Source organism: Oryzias latipes, chromosome 23 (assembly GCF_053564925.1).
Source record: "Oryzias latipes strain Hd-rR chromosome 23, Olatipes_Hd-rR_3.1".
Lineage (NCBI taxonomy): Eukaryota > Metazoa > Chordata > Actinopteri > Beloniformes > Adrianichthyidae > Oryzias > Oryzias latipes.
The window spans coordinates 23,318,704-23,333,920 of NC_136259.1; the positions used below are offsets into that span (position 1 = coordinate 23,318,704).

A 15,217-nucleotide genomic window follows, 5' to 3' on the forward strand; every position below is an offset into this window, starting at 1 on the left:
CAGCCAATCAGCTCAGAGTTTAACTCCTCCCCCTCCCGTTTCCCGCCAGGTCGCTGGAGCAGAGGGCCAACGACAGCAGCCGCAAGGTGATCGAGCTGGAGCGCTCCGTCAACGAGACGTCCTGAGGGTCCCGGGCCCTGCCGAGCGCCGCCCGCTCCGCAGCACGCCCACGGGCCGAGGCCCGCTCCACCCGATACACTGGAACGGCAGAACCGGGAGGCGCCGGCTGCCTCTCGCTTCTGAGCTCAAGTTGCACTGATCGTTTCACGAGTCGGCCGCCAGCCTGAAAACGACAATGTGGCGGATTTTCCAGACGAAAAGGAAAGGCTGCGATGGCGTCTGTATTTATGGAAACCTTTGATTTGTCGTTTAATATTCTCATTTCATTCCAGTTCGTTTTTTTGATACGGGCCTTTGTTTATATCCTGTGTTTTTATGTCATCTTCTTTTTTACGCCTCGTTTATCTTTGAATCCTCGGCTCCTTCTCGGCGTTCAGACGGAGGAAAGGTCATTTCACGTCGAACAAACACCGATGGATGTTCCCCCTCAACTGTTCTGTTCACGTTCCTTTCAAACTTTTATATTTAGTTGATTCTTTTTGTTCATTTTAGTTGTATTTATGTCAAAGAAAAAGCTTGTTTTTTGTCCTGAAAACTATTTATACATCAGCTGATAAATGATTTTTTTAGGGGATTGAGCAGAGAAACTTCCAAAGTGATGCTTTCTTTTGTGGAAAGAATCTTCTAAACGGAAGTTAAAATTAAAATTTGTTTTTTTTCTTTTGTCAGCATTTACTTAAAATATTTATCCCTTAAGAATAAAAAACAAAAGCATGTATTATTTTGTATTTATGGGATGTGCAGACTGTCGGATTGAGTTGAAATGTAAATCGCAGCGTCGGGTCGTCTTCAGGTACAGTTGCCAGGAAAATGCCGACAAAGGATTCGTTTGCTTTTGGCGCGGCTGCAGAGAACGTTCCAGATCTGTGGATTCCTCCGGAAAAGTTCCCTTCCTGGATCTCTAGAAAGAAAGAGTCCCGTTTTTGCAGCTCCTGCAGCAGCTTAGTCGCTTGTTACGAATCACGTTTGCTTTTTTTTTGCTTGTTGCTCTTGTGTAAAGCTGGGCTCACCTGACTTTTGTCTCCCCGCTTTTTATTACTAATAAAGTATTTTCCGTAGTAAAAGTACACCGTTTCTGCTGGTCTTTTACATCCGTGCATTCAGTTTCTGTCTGCTTATCTGTGATGGTGATGTTCAGCATTTAAAGGCAGCTGTATTTTATTATTTGAAAATACTTTTTTTAAGAATGTCTAACTTATTTGTTTTAAAAGGATCATGTTTATTATTAGGATTAAAATTATGTCCTCTTAAAAAAATCTACGTCCAAAGAAATGAATGTTGAAAAAAACGATATTTTTAAGAAAAAAAGAGTTGGGTCAGCAGTTCCAAATTTTGTGAAAAGAATTAAATAGTTTTTATGTCTAGGATGCTTTTGTGTGAGATTGAATGATGTAACTCTTTTACTAGTTTTATTTAATCTTAAGGTTAAAGATAAAAATGACTAATTCATTTTATTCTAAAAGATGAAAAACTTTGACCTTAAATAATCCCCAATTATCTTAAAATTTGGCTAGTTTAGCAGGAAAAGGTGTAAAATCACAATCCAACAGGTTTCATGACTCCGCCCATTTCATGATGTTGCCATGGCAGCAGTGTTTGGCTCTTTACAGATGACAAAATATTACTTTTACACAGAGACACAAAAATTGGTGTAAATGTTTATAACATCCAGACTTAAGAAAATCCATATTGAGGACATGAGCTCTGACTTTGATGGAGGGCGCCACCTAGAGCCTAGTTGTGCAATGACAAAAAGGCTTTTTTCTTCCTTTGTTGGCAACCATTTTTTATAAAAACTTTTAAATTTTATTTGGTCAAATTAATGTTAATACCAATTCTAAATAAAATATAAAAATACAAACATTTCCAGCGCATACATGTGATCCACTCATTTTAGAAATTCATCTTTAAGGTTGTCATCTGTAACTGTGGGAGCATGAAAGGCCATTAACTCTGGTTGCTAAGGAAATTTTACTTAAAGATATATCCGCGAAAATCACAGCACACGTTAAGCACCATGAAACATTAAATAAACTCTATGGTTGCTATGGTGCTGTTGCTCATTTGAAGGCAGTAAGTCTGTCTCTGTAGCTACTATGGAAACTATAAACTAAGTGGAGTTTATTATTTGTTCTGGGACACTTTACAGTGATGTCCTTTTAAAAGTTTTGAAAATATCATCATACTTTTAGAAAAAAGAGCCTGTTTTTCTGAACCACCTGATTGAAATTGGGGCATTTAAGACACGCAACATCAGCTATTATTTGTTAACTTCAAAGTATTTTTTCCCACAAATTTCAATTGGATTAGAGCTTAACTCTATTAGGCAGAGAAGAGTTTTGTGGTAGACAGGCCGGCTAAAAGAGGAGCGTTTGTGTTCCTCCTCCTCCTCCTCCTCCTCACGAGGAAGAATGAACCTAAAATAGATGGAGAATGGCTCTGACAGTCTGAAGACCCAACAGTCCCAACAGCTTCAGAACAAAACCGCAGCGGCAAACGGCAAACCCGGAGCTGACGAGAAGGAAAGAGTCACCCGAACAGAGAATTCTGAAAAAAGACCTCCTCTTTCTGCAGGAGTGTATTCAAGTCCTCCAGATCTCATCCGAGATCAAAGAAAACATTGCTGACTATCCAGGTGGAAAAGGTTGATGTTTTTCTGCAGAACATCTGAAGGAACTCTGAGCACCGTTTGGGTGTTTTCTCCCAAAGAGGTTTTCCTTTGGCAAAAGGAGGACGAAACACATCAGAATAAACAGTTAAAACTCAAAAGCAGAACTGAAGACTTGGACCAGAGTCCTTGTTTTCTTAAAAAACGAAACAAATAGTTCATTTCATAGAAAACCTGAGACTGAACACAAGGCCTTGTGACGGTGGTAGAAGTATGATGGTTTGTTGTTATATTATAATATTGTTTATTTTTATGTAAAGGACTTCAAGGTTCTTTTTTGCAGGAAAAGGTTTTTATGAATCCATTTGAATTTAAACTTAAATTTTAAAAATAAAGTAAAAAATAAACTCTGTCAGTTTTACTGTTGATTTCTCATAGTTTTTAAACCTCTTTATGTGAAGATTTGTATTAAAATTATCTGATTTATTTGTTCAAAAGTCTCCAAAGTCTGAATTCTTTACAGGCTGATATGTTTACTCCCAACAGACCAGAAATCAGATAAAATATATCACTTTTTTGCTCATCATCAGTAACTTTGACTTTTTTGGTTTGGACCTTAACTGGTGAAACAAATTTCCCGCCTTATAGTCTCAAACGTGTTTTCCCAGAGTCAGAAGCTGCCCATCTGTCTGCCTACAAACTCAGGGGAGTCATTAAAACGGGGAAACACGGACATGGAGTTGATCTTTACTCATAAAATCCAAATCAGTTCATCAAATCCCTGAATTGATTTTCCTTGAAAGGAATTCCTGTACTGTTTTCAGACAGAAAACTGCTTTCAGTTTGTTTTTAAAGTGATAAATTTGGATTTTTAATGAGGAAAGTTTAGTCTTTTTTTCAGTTTCCATCACTAGTTATGTTGAAACAGTTTGTCCCTTCAAAATAAAGTTGGTTCTGACTGGACATGGGGAAATAAATCTTTACAGAATGGAGTTGAAATATGACTGTGTAAATGTAATAGGTTCAGTGTTTTAGCAATTATTGGGAACCCTAATTATTGATTTACTTTATTAGATGAAATGTTTTTATTTTTTTAGGCTACATCAGCTCCAGGTTCTCTCTTTTATCTTTTTCCATTTCACGTGTTTGTTTACTTTGACCGTTCTTCCTGTGGAAGCACTTATCATTCACAAATCTCCCTTTGAGCACCACGATTTTTCAGTTTCATCTTCTTCAAATCTAAGAAAATCAAGTGAAGCCATGTAGAACGAGTGACGGTCAAAGATCGGACGTTAGGGAGAAGATGCTGCTGCTAGAACAGCTGACATGTGAACCAGAAAGGATGAAGAAGGTCCACCGATGCTGCATCATGTGAGCACCTGAAGCTCCGCCTTCATTTTATAATACAAACAAATAAAAAAATGGAAACAGATATTCTAATTCAAAAGCTGAGAGAGAAGAGAACAATCCTGACAAGTGTGACGTTTGACATACAAACGCTGGTGACAGCGTGTGTGTTGGTGTGCACATGTGCACGTGCACGTGCAGTAGTGTGTGCTCACCCTCTGCCCTACTTTCTCACTGATGATAGTGCACAAAAAGATGAGAGGGAATATCCCACAATGCCACGCTGTTTGTCCCCTGAGACAGACAGTCTGACGGATGTATGGATGGATGGATGGATGGATGGATGAATGGATGGATGGATGGATGAATGGACACAGGTATAATTGACTTTTAAGATTGGATGCAATAATAAATAAAACTGGATTTGTTGTATCTGCATTTCACGTTGTGGCAGCTTTTAAACAAGTGTCATGTCACGCAAAAAAAGAACAAAAACTCAACTTCCGGACCAGATTTCAAAATAAAGGTTTTCAGATTTTCAAACAAAACAAGTGGGTAATTTTTTTTGTTGATTATTAACAACCTATTCGAAATAAGGTAACCAGATTGCTGTACTACGCCTGTGAGAATGTGTTAAATTGTTCAGCAGTTTTTTTCATAAATAAGGCATTTTAAAAAGTGCATTGCATGTATAAAACACAACATTTTTTTAAATTTTATTTGTTTTTGTTATATCAAACAATATTTACTTTTTTCAGCTGCTGACACTTAGTGCTGTAGTTATGATTGATATTTAATTAAATTATGTATTTATTTTTTATTTCTCCCATTTTCAATTTTTTAGTCGCGTTCTGTTACTCAGTTTTTAATGTCTTTGTCAATATTGTTTCCCGTACACATCAGAATGATGGTTCTATATAATATAATATAATATAATGTAATGTAATGTAATGTAATGTAATATAATATAATATAATATAATATAATATAATATAATATAATATAATATAATATAATATAATATAATATAATATAATATAATATAATATGTGTGCTTTCTTTTGTACTTTATGTTATTTATTTTTACTTTGAAAATATTAAAGTATAAATAAGAGAAAAAATATTCTGGACTGAAATATGTTTACTTACATTTTAATTTTATTTTTTGCGTCATCAGAGTTTTGTGATTTGCCAAGCTTGACTTTTGTTTTGAAAGGGGGAGCTTCCACTTCCTGCGTGACGTCGGTGGCTTGACGTCGCGCGCTGTCACTGGTCCACAGCTCGTGAGTGCGGTTGTGATGCGGCACGGAGAGACGCTCGGCGGTCAGAGTCCATCCAGGTCCCGCAGCCTTCAGCGTCGTGTCCTTCCCGCATCTGTCCTCGCCTCATTCACCCCCCCGCTGCGTCCCGCCACGAGCCGCAGGGGTACCTGGGGGTCCGGTGGGGGGCGTTTAAGCTAGCAGCGACCAATATGGACCCCCAAGCGGCGACGAGCCCGGCGGCGGGGGGTTTGAACGGCCGCTTGGCCTCTCTGGGAGCCGACGGGGGTGACTCGGAGTCCGGCGCCGGCTCGGACGACGCCGCCGTGGGCTGCTGCAGCGACACGTTCAGCAGCCTTCCCGACATGGAGCAGGAGAGCCTGGAGGAGAAGCTGCGGGGACTGGCGTTCAGAAAACAGACGTCGTATCGGTGAGTCGCTGCGGAGCCGGGTGGGAGTCGGGACAGGATGTCGCTGCCAGCAGGATGTGCTGTTTTTGTGCGTTTGTGACAGGAAAATGCTCGGGAAAACGTCTCCATCATCCTGGGGTTTGAAAGTTGAAAGCTGCTGGGAGAAGGACAAGAACCCCAGAGGATGTTTCTGAGCAGAAAACACTCAGAAATGCCCTCAAACAACAGACTCTTTCTCAGATTCTGGATCATATTTTTTAGGATAATTAAAATAAATCAGTGAGATGCATCCATGAGGCTACAGGGCTGGGATCAGGCTGGAGCTCATGGTTCGACCTTTACCTCTTTACTGTCCTTTCAAGGAGTACAAGGAAGGCAAAGAAATGCAGGGGTCAACTCTCACTTCAAGACCCAATCCTAATATTGGGGGGTCTATCCATAGAAAAAAAAAAAAAAAGTGGTATAAAATCTGATCCATAAGGTTAGGATTGGGTTTGCATTTCAAATTCTTCTTTCTCTTTCGGCTTTTCCCATCAGGGGTCGCCACAGCGAATCATCCTTTTCCACCTCACTCTATCATGGACATCTTCTACCCTAACATTAGCCAACTTCATGTCCTCTGTTAAGACATCCATGTATCTCCTCTTTGGCCGTCCTCTTGCCCTCCTGCCAGGCAGCTCCATCTCCAACATCCTTCTACCAATATATCCACTATCCCTCCTCTGAACATGTCCAAACCATCTCAGTCTGGCTTCTCTGACTTTGTCGCTGACACAGGCAACATGAGCCGTCCCTCTGATGTACTCGTTCCTTATCCTGTCTAACCTGGTCACTCCTAAGGAGAACCTCAACATCTTCATCTCCGCTACCTCCATCTCAGCCTCTTGTCTCTGTCTCACTGCTACCGTCTCTAACCCATAGAGCAGAGCTGGTCTCACCACTGTCTTGTACACCTTTCCTTTGAGTCTTGCTGGCACTCTTCTGTCACACAACACTCCTGACACTTTCCTCCAACCGCTCCAACCTGCCTGCACTCGCCTCTTCACCTCTTTTCCACAATCCCCATCACACTGAACTGTTGACCCCAAGTACTTAAACTCCTGCACCTTCTTCACCTCAGTCCCCTGTAACCTAACGCTTCTACCTTGATCCCTCTCGTTCAGACACATGTATTCTGTCTTACTACGACTGACCTTCATACCTCTTCTTTCCAGAGCAAACCTCCACCTCTCTAGCTGTTCCTCCACCTGCTCTCTACTCTCACTGCAAATTATAATGTCACCCGCAAACATCATTGTCCAGGGAGATTCCTGTCTTACCTCGTCTGTCAGCCTGTCCATCAGCATAGCAAACAAAAAAGGACTCAAAGCTGATCCTTGGTGTAGTCCCACCTCCACCTTGAACTCCTCTGTCTGACCTACAGCACATCTCACCACCGTCATACTTCTCTCATACATGTCCTGAACTACTCTGACATACTTTTCTGCCACTCCAGACGACCTCATACAGTACCACAGCTCCTCCCTCGGCACCCTGTCATACGCCTTCTCTAAATCTACGAACACACAATGCAGCTCCTTCTGACCTTCTCTGTACTTTTCCATCAACATTCTCAAAGCAAAAATGGCATCAGTGGTGCTCTTACGGGGCATGAAACCATACTGCTGCTCACAAATCTCCACCTTCTTCCTAAGCCTGGCTTCCACTACTCTTTCCCACAGCTTCATTGTGTGGCTCATCAACTTTATTCCTCTATAGTTGCTGCAGTTCTGCGTGTCACCCTTGTTCTTAAAGATTGGGACCAGAACGCTTCTCCTCCATTCCTCAGGCATCTTCTCACTCTCTAAAATCCTATTGAACAACCTTGTTAGAAATTCCACTGCTGTCTCTCCTAGGCACTTCCATACCTCCACAGGTACGTCATCAGGACCAACGGCCTTTCCGCTCTTCATCCTTTTCAGAGCCTTCCTAACCTCATCCTTTCCAATCTCTGCTACTTCCTGCTCCACAACAACCACATCTTCCTCCCTTCTTTCCCTGTCATTTTCCTCGTTCATCAGCTCCTCAAAATACTCCTTCCATCTTTTCTGTACACTCTCTTGGGTTGTTAGCACCTTTCCATCTCTGTCCTTAATCACCCTTATCTGTTGCACGTCCTTCCCATCTCTGTCTCTCTGTCTGGCTAGCCTGTACAAGTCCTTTTCTCCTTCCTTTGTGTCTAACCTGTCATATAGCTCATCGTAAGCTTTCTGTTTGGCCTTTGCCACCTCTCTCTTCACTTTACGCTGCGCTTCCTTGTACTCCTGTCTACCTTCCTCAGTCCTTTCTACATCCCACTTCCTTTTAGCCAACCTCTTCCTCTGGACGCATTCCTGTACTTCCTCATTCCACCACCAAGTCTCTTTACCGTCTTTCCTCTTTCCAGATGACACACCTAGCACCTTCCTACCTGTTTCCCTGATAATCTCTGCTGTAGTTTCCCAGTCCTCTGGAAGCTCATCCTGACCACCCAGGACCTGCCTCAACTTCTGCCTAAATTCCTCACAAGTTTCTTCATTCTGTAGCTTCCACCACTTGGTCTTCTTTTCTGTTTTCCCTATCTTCTTCTTCCTGACCTCCAGAGTCATCTTACACACCACCATGCGGTGCTGTCTGGCTACACTCTCTCCTACCACCACTTTGCAGTCATTAACCTCTCTCAAATGACCTCGTCTACATAGGATGTAGTCCACCTGAGTACTCCTACCTCCACTTCTGTATGTCACTCTATGTTCCTCTCTCTTCTGGAAGTAAGTGTTGACTACAGCCATTTCCATCCTCTTCGCAAAGTCCACCACCATCTGTCCCTCCAGATTCCTTTCCTTCACACCAAACCTGCCCATCACCTCCTCATCACCTCTGTTGCCCTCACCAACATGGCCATTAAAGTCTGCTCCAATAACAACTCTCTCTCCTCTGGGAAAACTCTCTATGACATCATCCAACTCACTCCAGAATCTCTCCTTCACTTCTAACTCACAGCCAACCTGTGGCGCATACCCACTGACTACATTCACCATCACCCCTTCAATTTCTAACTTTAGGCTCATCATCCTGTCTGAGACTCTTTTCACCTCTAGAACACTGTTTACCAACTCCCCCTTCAGAATCACTCCTACCCCGTTTCTCTTCCTATCAACACCATGATAGAACAGTTTGTATCCTCCTCCAATACTACGTGCCTTGCTGCCCTTCCACCTTGTCTCCTGCACACACAGTACATCTACCTTCCTTCTCTCCATCATGTCTGCCAGCTCTCTGCCTTTCCCTGTCATTGTACCAACGTTAAGAGTCCCTATTCTCAAACCTATGTTCCTGCCTTTTCCCTTCTCTCTCTGGCCACGGACCCTTCTGCCTCCCCTCTTTCTTCGACCAACAGTAGTCAAATTTCCACCGACACCCTGTAGGTTAACAGCATCGGTGGCGGTCGTTGTTAACCCGGGCCTCGACCGATCCGGTATGTCTAAAGTGTTGTGGATGATTCGCATGGTTATTTTGGCAATTTTTTACGCCGGATGCCCTTCCTGACGCAACCCTCTCTATTTATCCGGGCTTGGGACCGGCACAGAAGTTACTGGCTTGCAACCCCTGTGGCTAGATTGGGTTTGCATTTCAAATAAATATCAAATTTCTTCTTTGGCTTCATTTTCAAGCAGATTTAGTTTTGATGAAGTTTTGATATCAGTGTTTTAAACTAAGAAAAATTGGAACGTAAATCAATGAAATGATGACAAAAAGCTGTTTTTCACCCCAAAATACACTCACTTCTTTAAAAATAATTACTTGAATCAGTATAGATTTCAATAGAGGTTTGAATGCCTCGTTTACATCCAGATGGAAGTTCCAAATAAAAGCAAATTTTGATGTAATCCTCAAAAAACATTTTTATTTGGAAGAAAGTACTAAAATCAACAAAGGTGGTTGTAATGTCTGGATTTATCGTGTGTAGAAATGGACATTTCTCACTGCGTTGGTTATGTATTCTTTATGACACTTATTTTGAAGGGCAGTGTGGCTCCTCCCCTTTTGTCTTCACCTGTATTTAAAAACACTCTGATCATCTTTTGATCTGTTTTCAAAGCTTTCCTGGTGGTCTTTTAATTGTGATGATGCTGTTTTTAGCCAAAATCCAAAAACCGGTGTCGTTTTCTAGGACATAGTTTCTGCAGAGCGGCAGAAGTTCACCTTTTAGTTTTTCTCAGAGCAACCCCGCCCCCTTCCCTTCCCCATTTTTGAGAGCTCTCAGTTCGCATGCTCTCTCCTGCTAGCTTACAGCCCATAACCCAACATTAGCGGTGGCGACCAGCATTGGAGCTATCCAGCCGTACAGTTTGGAGCCAGACCCCAAGTTGGAAGGGTCATGTGACCCCGGTCCATATAGCCCACGGTTTACACTGGAAGATCTGGGAGGAGCTCCTTTTTCTTCTTCTTCTTCTTATCTTTTTGCTTTTTCTGATGTTTAGTAGCGCACGTACGCCACCTACAGTTGGAAGTGCAAAATGCCAAAGTGGTGCAGATCTAGAAAATCTAGCTCCAGGCTTTTTCTTCTACAGCTCTATCCCGTTATATAAATATAATTAATATTTCCTCCATGATCAATTTTTAAACGGTTGACATTTAAGTGAATTAAAAGGGACGCCGTCCAAACGTCACTACCCAATCAGAGTCTCCGATTGGTCGAAGTTCGAGATGCTTTTTTTTTGTAACGTGTGTTCAATGGCTGCTTTTTTTATGTGGACCCCAAAAGGGACGTTGAAACTTTTCGTAGTTATCCATGAATAAGAGAGTTTGCACGAGGAATCCCGAATCGCGCATTTCTCCGTGTCTGCACAACCTTGTCATTGGAAGGGGGTCACTGGAACGCGCTTTGCCGCGTGTTAAGGTAGCTAAAAAAACAAAGACGTACGTGGATGTAGTCGTCTGGCCCGCCCATCATATTTTCCACGTCACAAATACGGTCTGCATTTTTTCATCTGCTCCTGATTCACAGCAATTTGAAAAAAGAAATACTCAGAAATGCCATTTTAATCTGAATTTTCTTTAAGCACGTCCTCCATCATCAGAAAAAAGCCAGAAAAACATGCTGAAACACAAATTTCATTTCAAATGTAGGGGAGTGGGCTGAGGGGGGAGGTTGTGTGTTTTTTCTGTGGTGTTGTGACTCTGTTGTGTAGAGGAGGGGAACAAACACTATTGATGTGTGTGTGTGTGTGCATGCCAGCGGCAGCAGCCTGACACCCCAGCGTGACCCGGCAGCTGTTGTTGATGGTGAAAAGTGGCCAGAGAACACAGTCGCTCAGCAGTTTTTTGGCCGTCATATCTGAGAACCTATCTACCTATCGATCCGTCTTTCTGACCGCCTGCAGCCGGGGGTCGTGGAGAGAGAGGGGGGGGGGGGTCCTAATCAATCATTTTAACTTGTTCCTATTTGACTTGTTTATGTGCAATTTGGGACAAAACAAAGCAGTCACAGTTCCGAATCAGGGTCCATTAAAGGAATTAATTGAATGAAATATGTCAAACCCAGCAGCGGCTTTCATTCTGCTAATAATGACTCAGCCAGATTGAATAAGCTTCACGGAAACATGTCAAAAAAACCAGCTCGCTGGAGCGCTGAAATTAGTTTCAAAAATGGATGATACATTATAATCCTATTACAACCCATTCTGCAGTTATTAGTTTGCCCTCTTGAGTGTTTTCCTGCTTTCCTGGGCGGATCCCTTTTCACCCGCATGTCAGTTTTGGGGCCTTCTCGTCCTTTGGGAGTTATTTTACTCAAGGAATCGTTTGCATGAGGCTTTCTCTCAGGTAAACACGATGCGTAACTGCAGAAGCAGAAGATGGAACCGGCCAGGATTTATGCTAATGCACAATTAAAGCCAAATAATTGTACGGTTAAAGGAGATGTTGTGGCACTTTTGTGATGATGGAGAGCATGTATTAAGAAAATTAAACTTTTTTATTTTATTCAAAAAATGCTGTTTCAAAAAAAATTGTATTCGTGACGTAGAAGATATACTGTGCGGGTCTCGATCCTCCTGCTCTGCTCTATTCTGATGCATCTACGTGTAGACGACCATGTACGTCCACGTAAACAGAGAGATATATATACGGTGGGGAAGAGGGGCGGGGTTGTCGACAGTTCTGCCCTAAAATCAGAGCTGAATCTCTAAAGAACTGCTGCTGCTCTGCAGAAACTATGACCTAGAAAATGACACAGGTTTTTGGAACTTTGCAAAAAAACAAACAAAAAAAAGGCATTATCCAGGGGCGGAGCTATAGGGGGCAAGAGGGTGTCTCTGCATAAAGCTCTGCCCCACACTTGCCTCCCAATTTTTCAGTCAATATTAGGATCATTATTGACAAAGACTAGGAAATCATCAATTCAAGCTTTAAGAATTGCAAAAAAAATAACAGAAGTAATACTTTTAAATGAATTAAAAACAGTAATTATGATTAAACTGTTAGAAATACGTTTTTTTAAGACTTTCATTTGTGATGACCTTCTATTCTTGTGTGTTGCCACCTTTCCAAAGCCCCCCCCCCCCCCCCCCCCATTTATGAAGTTCTTGCTCCGCCCCCTCGATGATAATTAAAAGACCACTGGGATCGCATTGAAAATAGATCAAAAGATGATCGGAGTGGCTCTTTGAAGAAAAGAACTGCGTTAAGTTCATTTCCATTATGTGCAATCTCATTTTTCTTTTACCTTTTCGGACATCAAAACCCTCTGAGGGAACGTTACTCCATACCACAGCTCTTGCAACCATTGTTTCCCTCTGAGCAAGAAACAGGAAACCACAGCTACGCATCCCACAATGTTGCATTTCCTTAAAGAAGCCGCCGTTCGCCCCGTTTCCTCTTATTGGCCTCTGGCTAAGAAATACAGGAACAGACAAACGCCACTCTCTGGTCAGGTTGTGTTAAAAATGAAGGCAGGAATGAAAGGTTTTGGACGAATCAGACCGTTTCCTTACGCGTTTGCTCGGTGGTTTCAGTGGAAATCCTGTCGGGATTCATTTCATTTGGAAGGAAAACGGTTGGCTCAGGTCACTGCAGAGAGATTCTGTTAGTCGATGGAAACGGGAGACCAGTTTGTATGAAAATAAGCAGCTTTTTTTGTGTGTTTCGGGCCTCCGTCGTTCCTTGATTGTGTGCTCCATTAATAAATAGAAATAAATCAGTCCGACACTTATCAACTCTGAATAAAACGCAGACTTAAGGAGCCGTTTCTTGATTTGATTTAGCGTCAGGCTCTGTTATATGTTTCCCTCTTCTGATTCAGCCGAGGAAGGAAATGCTTTGCGTTTATTTGAAGTGGCCAATGCCAAGAATTAAATTACCATATGTGGCAATATGAAGGAACTCAGGAATGATGCCGCTGGGCATCAAAGGCGAAGTGTGTGTTTTTTGTGGTACTCTGCGCTTATGGAGCATGTGTAATTTATTTGCCCACAAATTTGTCACACTTTGTCAGTGTGTGTTTCCTTGTGTGGGTCCTTCCTTTTATATGCTCTTGGTCGTCTCACCCGTCTATGGTTATATTAGTCCTTCCCCTCCCTGGGTTTGGTAGTACGACCGTCAGTTAGCTGGTCAGTTAACCCTTGTGCTATCTTTGGTACTTTTAACGTTGGGTGTTGGGTCATCTAGACCCACTAGACAGTGCGCTGATCCTTTTTTCTTCAATGATTTGTGATCTTCACTGGTGTCCATGGATTACATGAAATCTTTCCACCTTTGTCATGGTAGGGAGAACACGTCAATGTAAGGGTGGGGTCATGTGGACCCTATAAGATAGCAAAAGGGTTAACCCTATAACACCAGAGCTATTGCCGTTGACAGTAAAATAACACGCTCATTGTGTGAACCCAACTGTCTGCATCTCCACAATACCATCATCTATCGTGACCTTAATTCCTAGGATCCTGTGCGTTCTTTCATCACTCCATATTCTGGCTTGTTTGGTCTCCACCAGAGTTTTTTGATTAGACAGTTTTCATGTTTTAAATCAACCCTGAGGTCTACCAAACAAGTCAACTTTGGTGTGTTTGAAATCAAGAGTTTCCGTTCATTTGCAAGTGAACTTCGATTTGGTTCACTACAGAATGACTGAACACCAGAGGTGTCGCAGGAAAACCCTAAATAACGCTCTTTGAACTACCATAACTCTTCAACCGTTTACGCAATTAACGTTTTTTTTCCCCCCCAACAGATTCTGACGCTTCAGATTTTCAATCGGATTGAGGTGTTGTTAGAGGTCAAGATTGTTTAGATCTTGATGTTCAGATGTTTAGAAACACATTACGATGAACTACCAGTGCTTTTCTCTGCTAACCAGGAAGTCACTGCGACTGCCGCTTTCATGTCCGAACATCATCACATAAAAGTTTCTTTGATGTCTTCCAAACTGGAACATTTCCAGAGTTTGTGTGCCCTCTGCCTTCACTGTCTTGTAACTGTGACGAGTTAACATTGCTTAATCAAACGTAAAAAAGTTAACTAATCAGTGATTGATAGTAATTTTTCTCAATAACTGACACATAAAACTTCCTGAAATGCTAATCCCTACTAGCATAGACTTGGACAGTCTTTTTTAGATATTATTTTTGGTGATGTAATCCATGTTAAATGAAAATCCTTGATTGTTTTCTTTAGTGTGGTGTTACTTAAGCGCTCTTTGGAACGGGTTATGTCTTCATTGTTGTGGTTCTTTAATTGGAGAAGTTTCCTCACCTCTGGTTTAACTCAGAGAAAAAGAAATGGAATTACGAAACGGTTAGCTCTGCTGTTTATATTCTTCACCGTGACCACACTGGTAATGTTTTTGTGGTTGCAGATTATAATTAAAGACACACATGTGTAACATTTAGATTAAATTTGAGGCAAAAAAAGCAGCTTCTTAGAAAAGTAAAAATCAAAGTTTCTTTAAGATTAAAGTACATGTTTACAAAAAAAATGTTTTTTCGCACAAGAATATTTGGCTTTAAAAAAAAAAGTCAAATTTGCCCATTATTGAATTGCATTGTGTCATATTGTAAATTAATTAAAAAAAAGCAAAGTTGTAAGTTAACTTTAGATTAATGAAGAAGTCAAAATTAATTTAACTGATTGGTTTGTCAAACATAAATGAACAATCAATTTTTCTGCGGATTTGAGTTAAAAGGGTCTATATCCTGCTTTTCTTAAGCTTTTTTAGAATTAACTATATATATATATATATATATTAGGGCTGCACGATATGAGGAAAACTTGAGATATGCGATATTAGTGATCAATATTGCGATAACGATAAATTTGCGGTAAATAAACAAATAGAAAAACAAAACAAAAACATCATTCCCATTTCATTGCAACAGTTTAAAAATTATACTCCAAATGACCCTCATCGACATGGGGGACAAACGTCAGGGTGGCTAACCCTGGTCCTCAAGAGCC

The 15,217-nt window shown here is 41.4% G+C and overlaps 2 protein-coding genes across 11 annotated transcripts in view; both read left to right on the forward strand.

Moving 5' to 3' along the window:
* The window catches only part of creb3l2 (cAMP responsive element binding protein 3-like 2), a 29,612-nt gene extending 28,425 nt beyond the window's left edge, over positions 1-1,187 (forward strand). The window contains exon 13 of the mRNA XM_023952418.2: positions 50-1,187. Within this exon, the coding sequence (XP_023808186.1) occupies positions 50-125 (76 nt within the window). The 3' untranslated portion in view covers positions 126-1,187. The remainder of the gene's footprint in view (positions 1-49) is intronic.
* Positions 1,188-5,343: 4,156 nt separating this feature from the next.
* Positions 5,344-15,217, forward strand: part of dgki (diacylglycerol kinase, iota) — an 82,698-nt gene continuing 72,824 nt past the window's right edge. For 7 of the 10 annotated variants that reach the window (XM_023952272.2, XM_023952276.2, XM_023952274.2 and 4 more), the window contains exon 1: positions 5,344-5,764. In XM_023952272.2, coding sequence (XP_023808040.1) covers positions 5,547-5,764 — 218 coding nt within the window. In that variant the 5' untranslated portion in view covers positions 5,344-5,546. The remainder of the gene's footprint in view (positions 5,765-15,217) is intronic. The other 3 variants (XM_023952273.2, XM_078941825.1, XM_078941823.1) reach the window with 2 other exon arrangements.